Below are 17498 nucleotides of genomic sequence, written 5' to 3'. Positions count from 1 at the left end.
GACAGAAAGAACTCCCTGGCAGCCCTACAACACTATAACACCCTGAGGAGTGGGGAAGCTTAAGTGTCATTAAGTAGCAGTTAATTAGCACTTAGTTATTAATCACTGATTAGCCATTAATTAGTGATTTGTCCTTACTTCGTAATTAGTACTTAATTATGTGTGATATCATCCAGTGGTGACGTCACCAGTGCCACAGAGGCAGTCAAAGTGATGCGGAAAATGCTTTCGCCTCTATGCACTTTAGACAGTCAAAGTGACCCTTGAATTTTTTAAAACTGCCGCCTTGTAAAGGCTCCATCCCCCCCTTGCCTTGTGCTTGGCGCAGTGCTTGAGCATGGCCTGGGTGATGTTGTCGCGCAGGGCGGGCGCCAGGGGCAGGCACCGGACGGCCCCCAGCAGGAAGCTGGGGTCGCGGTCCATCAGGTCGCACAGGGAGTCCAGGAAGCGCTCCGAGCCGGCCAGCAGCCGGCGGAGGTCGAAGTTGCACCGCTGGCTGAACACCCGCTCCAGCTGGCTGGCCGTCACCACCGACAGGATCTGGGCGTGCACGTACACCAGCTGGGCCTGCAGCTGCTGCAGGGAGAGGGGCAGGCTGGTGGCCGCCACCAGGATCAGGGGCAGCCGCAGCAGGAACGCTAGCCGCAGGCGGCCCGCCCTCACGTACCGTACCTGGGGGGGGGGCACCAGGGGGCGCCACACAGTTAGCCCCAGCGTGTTCCAGAACAGGACCGCACTAACGCAATCCATGACCACAAATCATTGGCCAAGAGCACCACTCGCACAAGACACAGCCTCTCTGTTCAAAGCAAAAGGGAGAGTTCACAAGGGTAGAAACTTGGGCGAGTCGGCAACTGTGGTTCATGGTGCACCGGTGATCCCCTGGCCCAAGCCCTCGGAGGACGGTGGGAGACTCACCCTTCACCGCACCATAAAATAACGTCTACCTCGAGCTCCGCCTCGACAAACGCCTTTACCCTCCCCCTCATCCATCGCTCACGGTGCCGGAGGCTCGCCTTCTTCGGCACATCCAAATGAATGTCACCCCGTCTCGGCTCTTTCTCTATCGCTATCGATCAGACCCTTCCTGTCCCAACTGCCCCTGCATCTATGCGGGCCTGGCCCATTGCCTCTTCTATTGCCCGGCTGCTCAGCAGTCGGGTTCCTACCCCCCACCTTCTCTATCCATCATCATCTAGCTCGACTGGCTTGGCGCTGAAGGGGAGCAAGAACAGCGACTTCTGGTCGCCCAGGCAGTTGACATGCTCGGCCTGTAAGTTATGGCCGAATAAAGGTCTTCTACTACTACTACTATGGTATGTGAGGTAGCACAAAACAAGACAAGGGACAGAGAAAGACGCACATAACACAGGCGCTAACTTCCGACTGACAGAAACCTAAGCGACCAAGACAAACGTGAACCGTGAGGCGGACAGGCACATGCACCCCAAAAAAATAATGAAAATCAGGTGAACAAGGAACAACGGATAAACAAATCAGCGATTATTTAAGAAGGCCAGCTCTCTTTAGGACAGGGAGATAGACGGCTTTCTCTGTCCCTTGTCCCATTTCACGCTACCTCAGATACCATGAAAAGGCAGAGCTCAATGCTGCTGTCACAATGCAGCACTAGAAGTTTGATTTAGTTTATGGGGTTTTAACGTCCCAAAGCGACTCAGGCTATGAGAGACGCCGTAGTGAAGGGCCTGGAAATTTCGACCACCTGGGGTTCTTCAACGTGTACCGACATTGCACAGTACACAGGCCTCTCGAATTTCGCCTCCATCGAAATTCGGCAGCCGCGGTCAGAATCGAACCCGCGTCTTTCCGGTCCACAACCGAGTGTTTAAGTTGTTATACTTATCAATGTGTGCAACACACCCTATTTACTGATTTGTTGTATGTATTATTCAGAACCCTTCCACTCACAGTCCCTGATGGGACTCACAGTATCAAATAAATAAATAAATAAATAAACATGACAGCAACTTTGGCAAGTTACCACATGCAGCAGGCAGACTGCATTGCTATGAACGTCTCAGACAGAGTGCAGGGTAGTATGTGGCATGCAATGCACGCCAAAGCTGCATGAAGGAAATGTTCCCTTTCTGTTTCAAGGTGCACCATGTCATCCGAACACATCAGTACAGCTGGCATTTAGGGGGTCCGTATTCGCACTGACCCGTGCTCAAGACAGTGAGCTGGGTTCCCGAAAACAAAAATGTCGGCCCCAGCCTGGCTCCCCCCCCCCCCCCCCCCCTCAAAGGCAAAAGAAGAGAGAGAATGGTGGCAAGAATTCAAGTGTAAGGAAGCGCAAAAACAAAATGTTGTACTGCACTTAGTTCCTCCGCTCCTGTTGAGCATCTTGAAACCACTCTTTCGGGACATCGCTCGTAGGCCACCTTATAGTCTTCGAGCTGCACCTCGAGAAGACTAATGGCTGTTTGGACACCTAAACTTTAGCACTTACACCATATTTGCTTTCATCCTTCACGTTATCTTTTTATGATGTTTTGAGCAGTTATCCATTGCATGTCCACCCGCCGTGGTGGCTCAGTGGTTACGGCGCTCGGCTGCTGACCCGAAAGATGCTGGTACGATCTCGGCCGCGGTGGCCGAATTTCGATGGAGGCGAAATTCTAGAGGCCCGTGTACTGTGCGATGTCAGTGCACGTTAAAGAACCTCAGGTGGTCAAAATTTCCAGAGCCCTTCACTATGGCGTCCCTCATAGCCTGAGTCGCTTTGGGACGTTAAACCCTAATAAACCAAACCAAACCATTGCATGTCACTAATGCACTTCAACAACGCTTGCAGTGCCACAACTGTGATTTCGAAACCACCACTGAAATGTGGCCCAACCTGGTCCCCAGAGAGGCCGATGCAGGAGACAAGAGCCTGCATGACGCCCGCCAGAGCTGCCAGCTGCTCCTCGCTGCCATGGCGACAGTAGATGGGCTTCCCGGCATCACTCAGCACAAACACATGCTTGTCCTTCTGCCGCCACGCATGGTTGTCCCAGTCGTCAGCGAGCGAACCCAGCTCGGGCCCTAGCAGGTCGGCCGCACTCTTGGCCTCGGCCACGTCGTCAGATGACGGCACGTCCCCGCCAGGCTCAGAGGCCTCTGATGAAGAGGGACGTCCCTGGGCACAGCACGGCCAGCGGGCATGCAGGTTATGACCAGGTTGTAACTGGTGTCAGTGTCAATAGCAGCGTAAAAGCAATGCACTTTTCAGGACTGGCTATGTGGACACAGAATAAGTCATCGTTTCATCAACACTTCAAAATGTTCTCCGCAGGATCTGGAAAGACATGAATGAATAAGAGAGATTATTACAAATGCTAACAAAACCCTTGTACAGACCAACAGTCATAAGACCAGCGCACAAGTACCGTAATGGGATATACAGTATTGTGTGTTTTTATCGTGAATATTTTCAAAAATTTTCCCACCTCCACCGCTAGCTCGTTTGCGGTGAAACTGCACACAGAGCTTGCGTATTATGGTAACTTTTGTATCGGAGGAAGTTTTACAACGGTACTTACTTATCTGAGCCGCGCATGATGTGAGAACGTAATCATCTGCGTTAAGATCGGTGAGCCAAAACCCGCAAACGCAGTTTTTTCGCTGAAGGGCGACAGTGGCGCTATCTGCTTCCTGCAGTGGAAAGCGTCACAACAAGGCGCCGAGGCGAGCGTTGCAAGATGTGTGGACCCTTTGAATATGCTGTTCCGGAATTGGCGTCCATTTCAACTGTAGCGCTTCCAACATTTTCGGATAACTGAGCAGAAAAAAAATATCATAATAACTGATTTAACGAGCCTTTACCATTCGTGCAACCCTCACCTCGGAGCCTTGTCGTGACGCTTTCCACTGCAGGAAACAGATGGCACCACTGTCGCCCTTCAGTGAAAAAAAAACTTCGTTTGCGGGTTTTGGCTCACCGATCTCTAAGCAGACGATTACGATTTCGCATCATGCACGGCTCAATTAAGTAAGTACCGTTGTAAAACTTCCTACGATACAAAAGTTACCATAATACGCAAGCTCTGTGTGCAGTTTCACTGTAAACGAGCCAGCGGTTGAGGCAGGAAAATTTTGAAAATATTCATGATAAAAACGCACAATACTGTATTAACCATGTGGTTAAAATAAACCCTTCAGTTGTCAATCACAACCTGTGTAGTGGTTTTTTTCCGACCCGAGTCTTTCTTTCGAACTTCTTTCTACAAGATGGCAGCAGCATAGCAACTTGCTCAATTTTCAGTGATGCTAAACAGCAGAAAGCTGCACAGTTCGCAATGCGAGAAGCCTCTGCTAAGCGTCACGGCATTTGCACTGTCACTAGAGTAGCAGCACAGAACAGCACAGTGGATGACAAAAGTGGACTCTGAACCAGTGAACCAGCTGAAGGCCTTCATAAAATGGATAGAAAGCACACACACCTCTGCAGACTAAACTAAATAAATTTCAGGCCACCGCGGTAGCTCAGCGGTTATGGTGCTGGGCTGCTGACCCGGAAGACGCTGGTTCAATAACAGTTGCGGCAGTCACACCTCGATGAGGGCAAAATTCTAGAGGCCCATGTACTGTGTGATGTCAGTGCACGTTAAAGAAACCCATTTGGTTTAAATTACCGGATCCCTTCACTACGGCGTCCCTCATAGCCTGAGTCACTTTGGGACGTCAAATCCCACAAAGGAAAGCAATGCAAAACTAAAGCAAAGTAAATAAATTTCATGTTAGAATTATTGCTGGAAGCTGGACTGCTCAAAAGGCATGCAAAAAATAACTGCACCGAGACGGGTCTCAGTCACCATCACAAGCAGAGTTTAAATTGAAAACTAAATGTGACGCCCCCTACACTAAACGAACAGTGTGGTGGTAAACTTCATGCCTTAACATCCGCAAAAGCAACATGGGTGCTCAATAGCTACCGCCCTGTCGCCATTTGTTCAGTTCCTTCATACAACCAAACAAGCCAGAAGATGCAGCATACATTGTGTGATGCCACAGTGAGCACTGTCACATCTACACAGATGACTCCGTCATGCCCGCTTCATCTCCAGTCAGCATGTTGATATTATCCATGCACACCACAATGTCGTAACACTCACCCACAGAACATTAGCTGCTGCTTGAGAACTGACTGCTGCTATGAGCAGATTTTGCCCGTATCCTGAAGCAAACACATATAGCATGAGTTATCATCACTGTCTCTCAGGCTGCAAGTGGACCCGAGGAATGACTCAACAAGACCACAGTAGACATGCTCACAGCGCACACAGGCGTACAGCGCAAGACTTGGAATAAGACCCTCCGATACATAACATTTGAGTGTAACGGCATCGCTTTACGCTGCTTGGCCTCGTCTATGGGTGCAATGTGCAAACAATGTTGGATGTCATGTTTCCGTGCCCAATGGAGAACCAGGAACACCACACGCCGAGGAATTTACCCAATACACCAAGGAAGCCCGCCAACTTGCTCGTATGCACATCAGGCGACAACAAGGAACGGATGCACGCCACTTTAACCTACAACACCAACACTGTGAATAACAGCCCAGTGGCCAAGTCTGGACTCCTGTCCACTGCCCAGGCTTGTCAGAAAAACTACTAAGCCACTACTCTGGACCATGCAAGAAGTTGCGCTGCTTTACGGATGTGACTTATTAAGTCATTCCTGACGACGCTGTGGTGGGTCAACACCACCAACCTCAGCCTGAGGTAACGTGTGTACTTCGTATGAAACCTCACTTCATGCAGCAACAGAAAGTGCTTCTACCTATTGTCCCTTTCTTCCCTCCTTCTACTCTCAACAGTTAGCATGAAGCCCAAAATGCTTTCCTTTTTTTTTTCCTTTTTTCAGGAGGGAGGGGAACAACACACCCTGGTGCCCCTGGTGGCACCTGAAAACAAGGAAGATATGGACTCACATGCTTTTTGAGCTAGAACGCTGGTTGTGCACACAGCCTCTCTGCCTTTGTCCCACGACAATATTATCAGCCTTCACACTGCAGCCTGTGGTCTACACCACAGCGTTGCACTGCAGCAACTACATACTCATTGTGGCACTGCGGGAATGACCACACTGACGGCACAGTGAAAACGGCACGAAATAGTACATCTGAGGTGATCCCCATGCCTTTTTCTTGAAGTAATGGACCGAGACTAGCGGCTGCTGTAGCCTGGAGCTCGCAGCACTCAGTGGTGTGACTCAGACCACCAATATGGTCCCCTACACCACAACAACCCTCACTGTGGCTTCCACAAGCGGCGTAACCACGGTCATGACTGTACTTGCCTTCATCGGATTTGCTTCAATTCGCACTAACAACGTCCGCCACAAAATCAGATTTCCTAGAAATCTACTGTGCTCAACGTCTGAATCTGAGGCTCCAGTAATTGTACAGCATCCTGAAGTGCAGTGAAAAAATGCATTAGATGCAACAAGACTGTATCCTCCGCCTGGCAAACCACAGCGGTGGCCTGGCGGTTTGAGCATCTGCCTCGTATCGGGGAGGTGAGGGGTTTGATGATCCCCAGCAGTGTCAGGTACCCACCAGCGACAGAATGTGTACAAGCTTTCCTCTGGCCTGGTGTTTAGGTTATCTGGGATGAAATGCATGGGAAACGGGTCGTTGACCCCACCTTGTGTAATGAAAATTACCGTGTGCCATGGTGCTCTTTGGCTAAAGCTGCCCTTATGCCATAAAAGATCATCATTATCATCACCTTCCGCCTGGCATATGTACTTGGTCTCTGACGTAACATAACTTTGAATAATGTGGTATGAAAGCCCTCTCTTGTTATACACACCCCGTGAAAATCGTGCATGTGTACGTGCACATTTTGTGTGCATGTGCATCACTTATCTTTTTCACCCTCACCTAGAGTAACCGACCAGGTACACTACCAGACTATCGCCAGTTATCACTAAAGAGTGCCCCCCCCCCCCCCCCCCCCCCCTTTCATATAAGAGACAGCACATTGAGACTTGGGAAAGGCGGCAATGAAACCGAGATGGAGTGCGCACCACCATTTTCCAGACGAACCCGTCCTACACCTGCGGAACCTTTTTTTGCAGCAGTGGTATGTAACAATAAAGGATCCATTTCTATCACACTCTGGCCTGAAGCTGTGCATAAATGTAAAGCAGAAACTGAACATAAAAAAAAATGCCCGTTTAAGAAACTATGTTTCTCGGCACAGCAGGTATAAATTGCAAGATCCGAGATGAGATCGTTTCCGGATTAACCGCTCAGCAGTGCGCAAGTTACAAGAGTTTCTTACTTAAAATGAGAGTGAATGCAGAACGAAAATAGCTCCTAAAGCACTAATCTGCTTTCCCTTTTTTCCTCTCGCTCGGCCAGATGTGCTTGTCACAGACATAGATAGATACATCGAGGAAACAAACGCACGACGAGTAGCAATAGCTGTCACGAACTGGTCGCTAAAGTTTAACTTGGGCATTGAAGGCACCACACAAAACAGGCAACCAACCGCACCACAAGTGGGATGCGGAGGCAGTCACTGACAAACGTCGTAGCGCACCTGAGCCGAAGGAACGTCGTCCTCCGAGGCGGACCTTTCGATTTCGTTGATGGTGCTCTTGGAGCGCGACCGCGGAGACATCCCACCGTCACCCTGAGCGTACGCTTGGTTCTCCAAGTCCGACGATGAGTCCACCGACAGTATGATGGGGTCCTTGGACGCGCCGGGCTCGAAGTCTTTTGGAATGTCGCCTTCATCATCTGACAGCTTAGCATCGCCCGTCGTCGAGGGATCAATCTGTCGCTCGCCGTTCCTGCCGTCGGTCTTGGTTGACGCCATGACGACGCCGGCAGCGCAGTCACGCAGCGAACTCGAGCAGCGCCGCGCTCTGCTAATAAAGAAATTCTGTAACAATTCGTAAGTCGCCTCACGACTTTATAAGTCAAAGGCGGAGGGTAAAATAAATTGCCCGTATATTACCAGGCTCCTGCGACGTTCGTTGTGCCGTCGCGGTTGAGCGGTTTCGCGCCTAATTATTGGATTATCGCGATGCCCATACATTGCGGCAATGGGCGCCGCATTCAGCAGCTGGCGGCTGGTTTCCTAAGGTCGCCAGCAGCAGCTGCGGAGGGGAAGCGCGGTTTCGCCCATGTGCGTTTCCTCGTGTGCAAGGTGCCTGTCTCGACGCTGCCGCCAAAGTTCCGTAAATGTTTTGGTTCTCCGGTAGCCAGAAAGAAGAAGCGAGCGTATCGCCGCCGCCGCCTTTCTGGACGCAGGCCAGTCTGTTCACGGGACCGCTGGTTGAAGTCTACGAGCAGCTCGAGACGTGGTGCCTGGGCAGCGACGACTTCGAGAGGTTAATCGCCAAGATCCTGCTAGTCATCCTCTCCATCAACGTCGCGCTCATCCTCTGCGTGTGGCACTTGCGGGGCGATCGGATCGCCGACCAATTTCTGAACGTCGGTGAGTCTCAATGATTGCGGTGTGGTGAATTGCAGCGGTCGTGACGCGTGCTGCGATTCGACATGCGGTCGCGATTGTTCAGCGATGCGATGAGACACCCCTGGCGCTCCCGGCACGGCGTACGCGATCGACCGTGCCCGTTTACCATGCTACGACGACGCGGCCCAACTGCTGCGCTGCCTTTTGTGCTTGGAAACAATAAGGGTCGTCTATTGTGGCTGAGGAGCGACAGGTGACGGGTCCAGGCTTGCGGTCGAGTTTTAGTCGCGCCCGCGAAGCTGGTTCAAAGCGGCCGGGCGCGCCGTGTTTTGGGGGGTGGGCGGGGCCGCGGGTTTGTTTTTGGTACCATCGGCGGAGGAACGTGCGCGTGTGTCGCTTTTATCGACGCCCGACCGGCGGTGCGTCGTCGGACAAAGCTGCGTGACCCGAGGACACGTTTTGTACGGGAGATCGTGTGTTCGGTTTCCGCCCGAGGCGTCATTGGTGGTTTCCCCCGCCTGGAGATTATTGGGCCTCGACGCGCCGCGTGCCCAGACGTTTAGCCGAGGCGCGAGCGGTGTTATTACATCACAGAACGTCGTGAGGTGGATAAGCGGCGCTCCCTGTGAGGTTTCGGCCGTCGTGATCCGTTTACGACCACGGTAACTTGCTCATTTAAACGCTGTGTCAGCATGACTTTGCAGTATGCTTAGTTCTAATCGCAAGGTTAAGATCCATAAAATTGCATGCACCTTGTTTGATTGGGCAAGTCTGCGATCTCTCTGATGGAATAGTGGAATGAACGTGGTTGCAAGTTAAATGCCTTTTCAATCTTCGCCTTTTGCACAGTGCATGTTCTTGCGGCACTTCTGTTTTACAAAAGAATGGCAAGTTGAGCTAGTGGTATGTACGCGTGATGAAATTTTGTCATTGCCTTCATTTTGTGCCAACTCTACTATGCACTTCTATTCTAGTGGCAGGGCTAATGACACCTCTTCCTATGCTATTCATGTTCACGATGTTTTACCAGAACAAAAAGAGAAATAGTTTGTTACCAAAATCATCAACCTGATTACATTTGTTGCAAGATAAAGGCCTCTCCCATATCTCTCCAATTAACCCTGTCTTGTGCCGACTGCAGCCATCTTATCCCCACAAACTTCCTAATCTCACCCATGCACCCGACTTCCTGCTGCCCCCTGCTGTTCTTGCCCTCTCTAGGAATCTAGTCCGTTACCCTTGCCATTGCACTACGTGCCCTGTCCATGCCCCTTTCTTTTTCTTGATTTCGACTAGGATGTCATTAACTTGCATTTGCTCCATGGTCCATTCTTCTCTCTCCCTGTCTTTTAGTGTTGCACCTATTACTTTTCTTTCCATAGCTCAATCTGCATATCTAATAGACGTTTATGTGACCTGGCCAAGGGAGGAGCTCTGGAAGCTCCAAGGCACTCTGAGTGTAGGGTTTTGGATTAATTTTAACTGCCTGGGGTTTATTATTGTGCACCAAGATAGCAGTGCAGCCACCATGGTTGCTTCTAGTAAGCTTGACTTGGCTGCTGAGCCTAAGGGTGCGGGATCAATCAGAGCTGCTGTGGCTGCATTTCAGTGGGGCAAAATCAAAAGATAGCTGTTCGCTCTGTGATGTCAGTGCGTGTTAAAGAACCCCAGGTGGTCAGAATTAGGTTCGGAGGCCTCCACTGTGGTGTTCGTCATATCCTGTATGCAATGTCAGTGCACATTTAAGAACCCCGGGTGGTCGAAATTTTCGGAGCCCTTCACTTTGGCGTCTCTCATAGCCTGAATCGCTTTGGCACGTTAAACCCCATAAACCAAACCATCATATCCTGTATGCAGCTTTGAGACGTTGACCCTTTGAAGGGACCCTGAAATTATTTTGATGGTCGTATTCTAATGGAAGAAATCTGTACCGGTGGTCCTTGTGAGCATTCGAGTCAAATTTAAATGCTCTGTGTGGACCCTGTAATTTACACATAATTTTTAAAAATTGCTGCTCGCAACCGATCAGGGCGACACCTCACCGCACGTTCTCAGCTGCCCCTACCCTGGTGACGTCAGTGGGAAATCTGGGCAAGCCTTTTCATTGAGTGTGCCCAGGTGGTCTGGGTAGAATGGGGCTAAATGGGCAGCGGAGGGTTGCAGTTCCAACCCATTTTCTTTATCTTTTTTTTACTGGTGCGTCTCCATGTACGATTTCCAGGGGTGGGGAGGGGGGAAATAGGAAGAGAATCATTTTTAATCTATATCTTCGATGGTAATGAAGCTAGCTTAAAAATTTTTGTGGTGTCGTGACGGGTAATGAAATGCCGATCGCTCATGCGCTTCTCTTGGCATCAGTAAATACCATTTCATGGTCACTTTTAGGTGCTCTGTGCACAGTCAAGTATTAAGCGAACTCAGCTTTTTTTGAGAGTGTGCTACACCTATCAGTGATTTCCTTGTTTCAGGTGTATCTAACATCCTTCATGTAGCAAATTAGATGGCTTTCTATGCCGTATAGCGAATGCGGTAAATATTTTGCGAAACAGTGAGCGCAGTAGCACGTCGTTCGCCATTTTTATACAGACAGATTCTGCTACTAGAAATAACTTTTTTGTGTGTGCAATTTGAAGTATAGTTTACGTCTTCGAGACAGAAATTGATTGCACAATCCTTTGGGTGTTTACTTGACATGTCCTGGCATTTTGAAGTTGCTATTTCAGCCGGTTATGACACTCGGTACGATATTTTTCATGTGCGCGTATAAAAATAACCACTTCCATTTTGCTCTGGAAAGGTAACAAATTATATTTCTTGAGGCCTGAATGTACTAGTATTTAGATGCAAAAGTATTTGTTTTCGGTGCAATCAAAAAATGCTGCCAGAAAATGTTAATTAAATGAGCGTGTACTTTTCTTTCATTTATGTTCAAGGGCAAATTTGCTCAATAAAAAAAAAACGCAACATAATGAAATCGCAATAGGCAAGCGTTCTTGCATTTTGCCGCTGTTGAAATGTAGCTGTAAGAGTTGTGATCTTATTTATGACCTCATGCTTAGTTGCAGAGTGTAGTAGTAGGACATACCAGTTAGTATTTTGTGAGAGATGAAGGGTTTCTTTAGGTAGGCCATCTTGCCTGTGCACTTTTTCATGATCATAACTGTGAGGGCCTTTTCACGCTCGTCCTTTCAAGTCTGAGCTGTTCATCAGTGGGATCAACAGGAAAATGCCAAAACAGTATTGAAACGGAATGGTTAATTTGAACTGTGCTTGGGAAAAATATCAGCAATTAATACGGGTTTACTGTGGCCCTGTACAGAGCCACAGCTGACATAGGCTACTACAGAGGAGCAGCTGCAGCTTTTGTTAACGAGTGCAGCTGCTGCGGTTGCATGCGAAACAAAGAAGCGAAGATTAGCAGTTTTTAAAAACATATGAGCTCTAGCAGAATCCTGCCGAGCACACTCACTCGCACGTGTCTATAATGAAGGGCCCCACGGCGGGGGCCCATCTGGAATGAAATTAAACATCAGTGTGTTACTTTTGTGAATGAGTTGACATGTGATGATATTAGTGATAACTCCAGTAGGAGTGGGCCGCCTCGGTGGCTCAGTGGTTATGGTGCTTGGCTGCTGACCCGAAAGACACGGGTTCGATCTTGGTTGCGGGGCCTGAATTTCTATGGAGGCGAAATTCTAGAGGCCCGTGTACTGTGCGATGTCAGTGCACGTTAAAGAACCCCAGGTGGTCGAAATTTCCGGAGCCCTGTACTACGGCATCTCTCATAGCCTGAGTCACTTTGGGACGTTAAATCCCATAAGCCAAACCAATCCAGTAGGAGTGAGAGTGATATCCTTGCTAAGTTAGAAAGACAGTGTTAAAAATGTTACCTTGAAGTTGCCACTTCAACCATTCCAAGCTGAGGGTGGATAGGGTCTTGCATGAGGCTACGAATGCTGCATTCATTGTTCATGTCTGCTGAAAGCACTGGTAATCTAAATGTGCAAAAGTAAAAGAGCAGTGGAGAGAGTTGCTCAAAATCAAATATAATGAGATAAGCATCTTTGCCAACCATACAGCTGTTCTTGAGGGCAGAAAGTCATCTATTGGATGCTTTTGCATTGAGATCTTGTAGGCATCTGGAATGGATTATCTGGGTGTCGAAGTTAACCTGATGCTCTCACTTGAGATGTATTTCTGGCACATTTGTTTGCCCGTTTAAGTTATGCCCGTATACTGCGTGGTAATGTGCAAAATACTGCACGCATGCACAGAGGTGTATAATGGCACGGGATGAGCCCCGGATTGTGTTGCTGCTTGCATGCTGTGAACAGTCACTGCTCACCTCTGTAATGCTTGGCAGAAAAGGTATCAGTTCCAAGACATTTTATCATGTTGCTTTCCAGGCTTTTATCATGTTGCATCTCTAAAGGAGGCGGGGGCATCATTGGAAAAGGCGCAACAAAGTGCATTGGCCATGTGAAGTCTTGCATGCTGTACAGTTCAATCGAACTCTGTATTGGCAAAATACATGCTGTAACCAGCTGAGAGGTATACTCAGGAGTAGAAAAGTCCAGTTAGTTCCAGTTCCGACTACTTGAGTGCCCCTGGTGGCTGGAGGAGGAATGATGTTTGAACATGAATCATTTGTGCACATGCATGCAGTGCGAGAGACAGCTGCAGTGGCCGAATTGTCCGAGGCACCGGGAAACGTATTTGTTCAGTTTTAGCCATGGTGGTTTGAATTTTGCACAGTGAGGCAGTTTTTTTTCTTTTGCATATTGTTGCCATGACAACAATAGGATGGTATAGTTGGCCTTCTTCCGGCCGCTGTGGGAGGAATTGGTGCTGGCATCTTGATTGGCCGGACCATGGTAGATACAGGAAGTTTCCTGCCCCTGGTACTACACCCATGAACATGGTTTCTTAATCTATTTCATTGCACTACTCAAGAAGTATATATTTGTAAATGTGCTGGTGTGGACCACTGTGAAGAAGTAATTTCAGGAAAGCGATTTATTCTCTTTATTTCCTCTTGAGAAATTCAGGAAAAATGTTAAATGTTTTACTTTTTTTTTTCTCTTAGTCTATGTCCTTTTCCTTCATTTAGTTTTCAGTCAGAGACTTGCCGCACATATTCAGACTTGGAGCATCCTGCAGGCAAGCTATACAATAATAGTACTTCGATATTCACAAGCTACCTTTTCCCAATGTGGTGGCAGGGTTTTCGTGCTCAGTAGTAGCACAGCTTTGAGTCTTTACTTGTATCAGACATGGGTAACCTCTGCTTGGGGAAGCAACAACATGCACCTTAGCATATGGCTGCATCAGTTAAACATGCTCATGCAACCCCAGGCAGTTGAAATTTCCGGAGCCCTTCACTAGGGCGTCCCTCATAGCCAGTCATTTTGGGACGTTAAATCCCCACAGACCAGAAATGCTCGTACCTCGTACGGAAACGTGGCACTGTATGGAATTGTTTTGCTGGCTGTTGACAGTGTGTCAACCACTGTACCACGTGCCAACACCACCTGTTTGTTGTTAACTAAAATGCTTCTAGATTCTTAGTTGAATAGGTGACCCATGGTGTGGGCAGGTGATAGCTTGACAGTGACCCTTTGTTGAGTGGTTGTTTTGCAGGTTTCCTTTGCCTGGCTTTGTTCAGAAATGATTTTCGGCTCCTTTTTGCTCTGTGACATTGTTTTGGTGCAGGCAGTGGCTGTGAAGAGGACCTGGATGATCCACTTAGGGCTTTGTACAGCTTCTTACCAATGGAAAGAACAAGCAGCCGCTGCTGCCCTCAGTAGCTCTCTTTTTGTTCCAATGCGTGTGATGCTGCAAAGTCTGAGAAAAATTAGAGGGACACTTAAGCCTTGCCTTAAGAGTATGATGAGGCAGTGTTGATATTTATTTGGTATTTTCTTAATACCTCTTTCTAATCACACACACTCATTAGACACATCAGGAGGCATACTAGACCAGGTGATACACCACAAAACACGCAAGGTCCACCTTTACTCAAGTCAAACGAATGTGCCTCAGTGTGCCTAGGGTTTGCATGTCTGACTGGCAACCCAAGGGTCATGGGATTGATTCCCAACTAATTACCGCAGTTTTCTTTTCAGTGAAATTACTTTACATCCTTACATGCCATAATGACATTTTAGTCATGCTATGACCTCATAGTCACAACTTAAGTTTCAATCCTTGTCATTCCACATTTGAACGTGTGATGTCACAACCTTCTCAGCCAATCCTGAATTAGTGTGACAACATTTGCGGCTTTTCCTTTGAACATTCACCCCTACGCTGTAATAAAGGAGTAAATACTCATTGACATTCCCGGCCGCAGCGGTTGAATTTCTTTGGAGGAGAAATTTAGAGGCCCGTGTACTGTGCGATGTCAGTGCACGTTAAAGAACCCCAGGTGGTCAAAATTACCGGAGTCCTCCACTACGGCGTCTCATAGCCTTAGTCGCTTTGGGACGTTAAACCCCATAAAAAAAAACAACCAATCATTGACATTCACCCAAGCGCAGCCATACGGCTATAAAGAAACTTCGTAGTTAAAGAAAATTCTTCCTGGCCCGGGGTTCGAACCCAGGACTATTACTCATTGACATCCACCCAAGCGCAGCCATACGGCTTTAAAGGAACTTCGTAGTTAAAGAAAAATTCGTCCCCTGGTCCGGGGTTCGAACCCGGGACCACCGCTTCTCCGGAGCAGTCGCTCTATCAATAGTAATTACTCCCTTATTACGAATCTGCTCCATTTTGGGGGATTCCCCTAAACATTTGACCAATAATCACCCCTACGCTGTTACGTTAAAAGTTTTTTTTTTCGACCACGAACAGCGTCCAGCGCCGAGATCGAGGAGTTCCAGAAGGAGGCGAGCTTGCTGGAACTCCCCGAGGAGCACTCGCCGCGGATCTGAGCGGCGGCATCAGTGGCGGCACTAGATGGCAGCCATCCGGGACTTCTTCAAGAAGCGCAAGGCTGAGGTCAAGTTCAAGCAGGCGGGACCTGGCAGGCGGCTCAATGCGGAGGACGACGCACCGTGTGCGCGAGCCCCTCCCCAGCGTCCACAGCCGCAGCGCGGAGCTCCGTCGGAAGGCGCACAGCGTGCAGCTGCGGCCGCGTTGGCGCGCCTCGAGCACCAGCAGGCCAAGGCACATCCCAACTGGTCAGTCCCTTTCTTTACGCCGGAGCTGGATTTAACACGTGACTCTTGGGTGTATTTGAGGACACTTCAGCAATGCACACTTTCATAACATCCTAGTTGAAATGAAGAAGAGAAAATTGACAGAAGCAGGGCATGCAGTGACAAGGCAGAATAACAGATAGAAGTCCAGGGGCAACTGAAGGGGTTTTAGAATGCAGTGAGCATAACAAGATCGAATGTGCAAAACTTGCAGGTAAAGTGTGCAAAGTCCTTTTGTGCTGGCGTTTGTGTTGGAGACATAGTAATCGTTTCGTAAAGTCGGGATGTCGTTCAGGCATCTCCGCAGCACAGGGCGCCGGGTGAACGCCGCATGATGACACCATCTACGGCGGAGGCACATTTCTAATGCGGAAATGCCTCTTGGAATGAAGAAGACCAGCGCCACCGACGGTCAACCGTGCGGAGGGTTGCTTGGGGGCATCAGATGATGCACGACAGCGCCTGGGTGAAGACAGTGGTTATCTGGAATTTTGCTGTCTGTGATGTCATAAGTTTCACTGCTTTGCTTCATAGCTGCGAGTAAAAGCCTAATTATTCTCGCGGCTTTAATTGGCAGTTATCTTGCCTTTCAAATGCTTATTTTAAAAAAACCAATGCAGCTTCTTTTTAAGAAACTTTTTAAGAAGTTGTACCGGGGCAGCAGTGTGTTCAGCATGATCATAATCATCATCCTGAATATGTCCACAGCAGGGCGAAAGTCTCTCGCAGTGGCTTCCCTTTAACCCTATCCTATGCCAGTTGTAACCACTCTATCCTCACCTCTATGCCACCTCTGCCCCCCTGCTAGGCTTGCCTTCTCTTGGAATGCACTCTGTTACCCTTAAGGACCAGCGGTTATATAACTGCCTTACCACTACATGCCCTGCCCGTGCCCATTTCTCCCGCTTGATTTCGACTAGGATGTCAGTAACTCGTGTTGGTACTCTGACCCACTCTTCCTATCGCTTAACGTTACACCTATCATTTTCCTTTCGATAGCTCGCTGTGCTGTCGTCCATTTGATCTCGGCCCTTTTCTATAGCCCCATGGCAGTCAGGTGGGCACGTGAAATTAGGAAGCCAGTTGAAATCAAGCGGAAGAAATGGGCTTGGACAGGGCACTTAATGCGAAGGCAAGATAACCGCTGGTCCTTAAGGGTGCCGGAGTGGATTCCAAGAGAAGGCAAGCGTAGCATGGGGCGGCAGAAAGTTAGGTGGGCGGAGGAGAAATTTGTGGGGATACGGTGGCTGCAACTAGCAAAGGACAGGGTTATTGGAGAGACATGGGAGAAGCCTTTGCCCTGCAGTGGGTGTAGTCAGGCTGATGATGGTGATGGAGATAGGGTGGCTGCAGCTGATGCAGGAGACTTGGAGGTCAATGAGAGAGGCATTTGTCTTGCAGTGGATGTAGCTAGCTGTGGTGATGACATTGTCATAATGCTGGCAACAGTGCAGTCTTGCGTTTGTTATGTATGGAGGCAACGTCACCCAGTTGGCTTGCAAATCATATTTCAATTTCTGTTACCGCTCAGGCTTTTGATAGTAACGACCTGGTAAATGTATTGTGTTGGCCCTTGGCACACAAATTGGTGAGCGCTTCCATGCGCAGTAGTAATATAACCTGGTATGGTAAACAGTTAGTTAGGAACCATGGCAGCATCCTGAAACCATTTACTAAATGTATTTCAGCGCACTCTTCAGCGCAGTTCCATCATGTGTCATTACCGGGAAAATTCCTGCATTTACCACAAAGACAATGAGAATGTTATCCAGTTGGTCCAGGGGTAGTGGGTGCTCTGGTAGGTTGTGGGAGGGGAGCAGTTGTCATTTGCCAAATCACCCTGCTGCGGTGGCTCAGT

General features: G+C 48.8%; 2 protein-coding genes across 3 annotated transcripts in view; one reads left to right on the top strand and one right to left on the bottom strand.

Moving 5' to 3' along the window:
- The window catches only part of Mon1 (vacuolar fusion protein MON1 homolog), a 19745-nt gene extending 11287 nt beyond the window's left edge, over window positions 1-8458 (bottom strand). The window contains exons 1-3 of the mRNA XM_089572338.1: window positions 7557-8458; window positions 2861-3142; window positions 313-672 (exon numbers count right to left, since the gene is read on the bottom strand). Coding sequence (XP_089428464.1) covers window positions 313-672; window positions 2861-3142; window positions 7557-7835 — 921 coding nt within the window. The 5' untranslated portion in view covers window positions 7836-8458. The remainder of the gene's footprint in view (window positions 1-312; window positions 673-2860; window positions 3143-7556) is intronic.
- Gint3 (GDI interacting protein 3) overlaps window positions 8039-17498 on the top strand; it is a 21593-nt gene continuing 12133 nt past the window's right edge. Inside the window, exons 1-2 of one of the 2 annotated variants that reach the window (XM_089572339.1) lie at window positions 8039-8459; window positions 15294-15622. In XM_089572339.1, coding sequence (XP_089428465.1) covers window positions 15399-15622 — 224 coding nt within the window. In that variant the 5' untranslated portion in view covers window positions 8039-8459; window positions 15294-15398. Of the gene's footprint in view, window positions 8460-8861; window positions 9101-15293; window positions 15623-17498 lie in introns of those variants that run through there. The other variant, XM_089572340.1, reaches the window with a different exon arrangement.

Source organism: Amblyomma mixtum, chromosome 2, assembly GCF_055824585.1.
Source record: "Amblyomma mixtum isolate Tamu chromosome 2, ASM5582458v1, whole genome shotgun sequence".
Classification (NCBI taxonomy): domain Eukaryota; kingdom Metazoa; phylum Arthropoda; class Arachnida; order Ixodida; family Ixodidae; genus Amblyomma; species Amblyomma mixtum.
The sequence above is the reverse complement of the archived record's forward strand: the minus strand, read 5'-3'. Positions and strand labels throughout refer to the sequence as shown.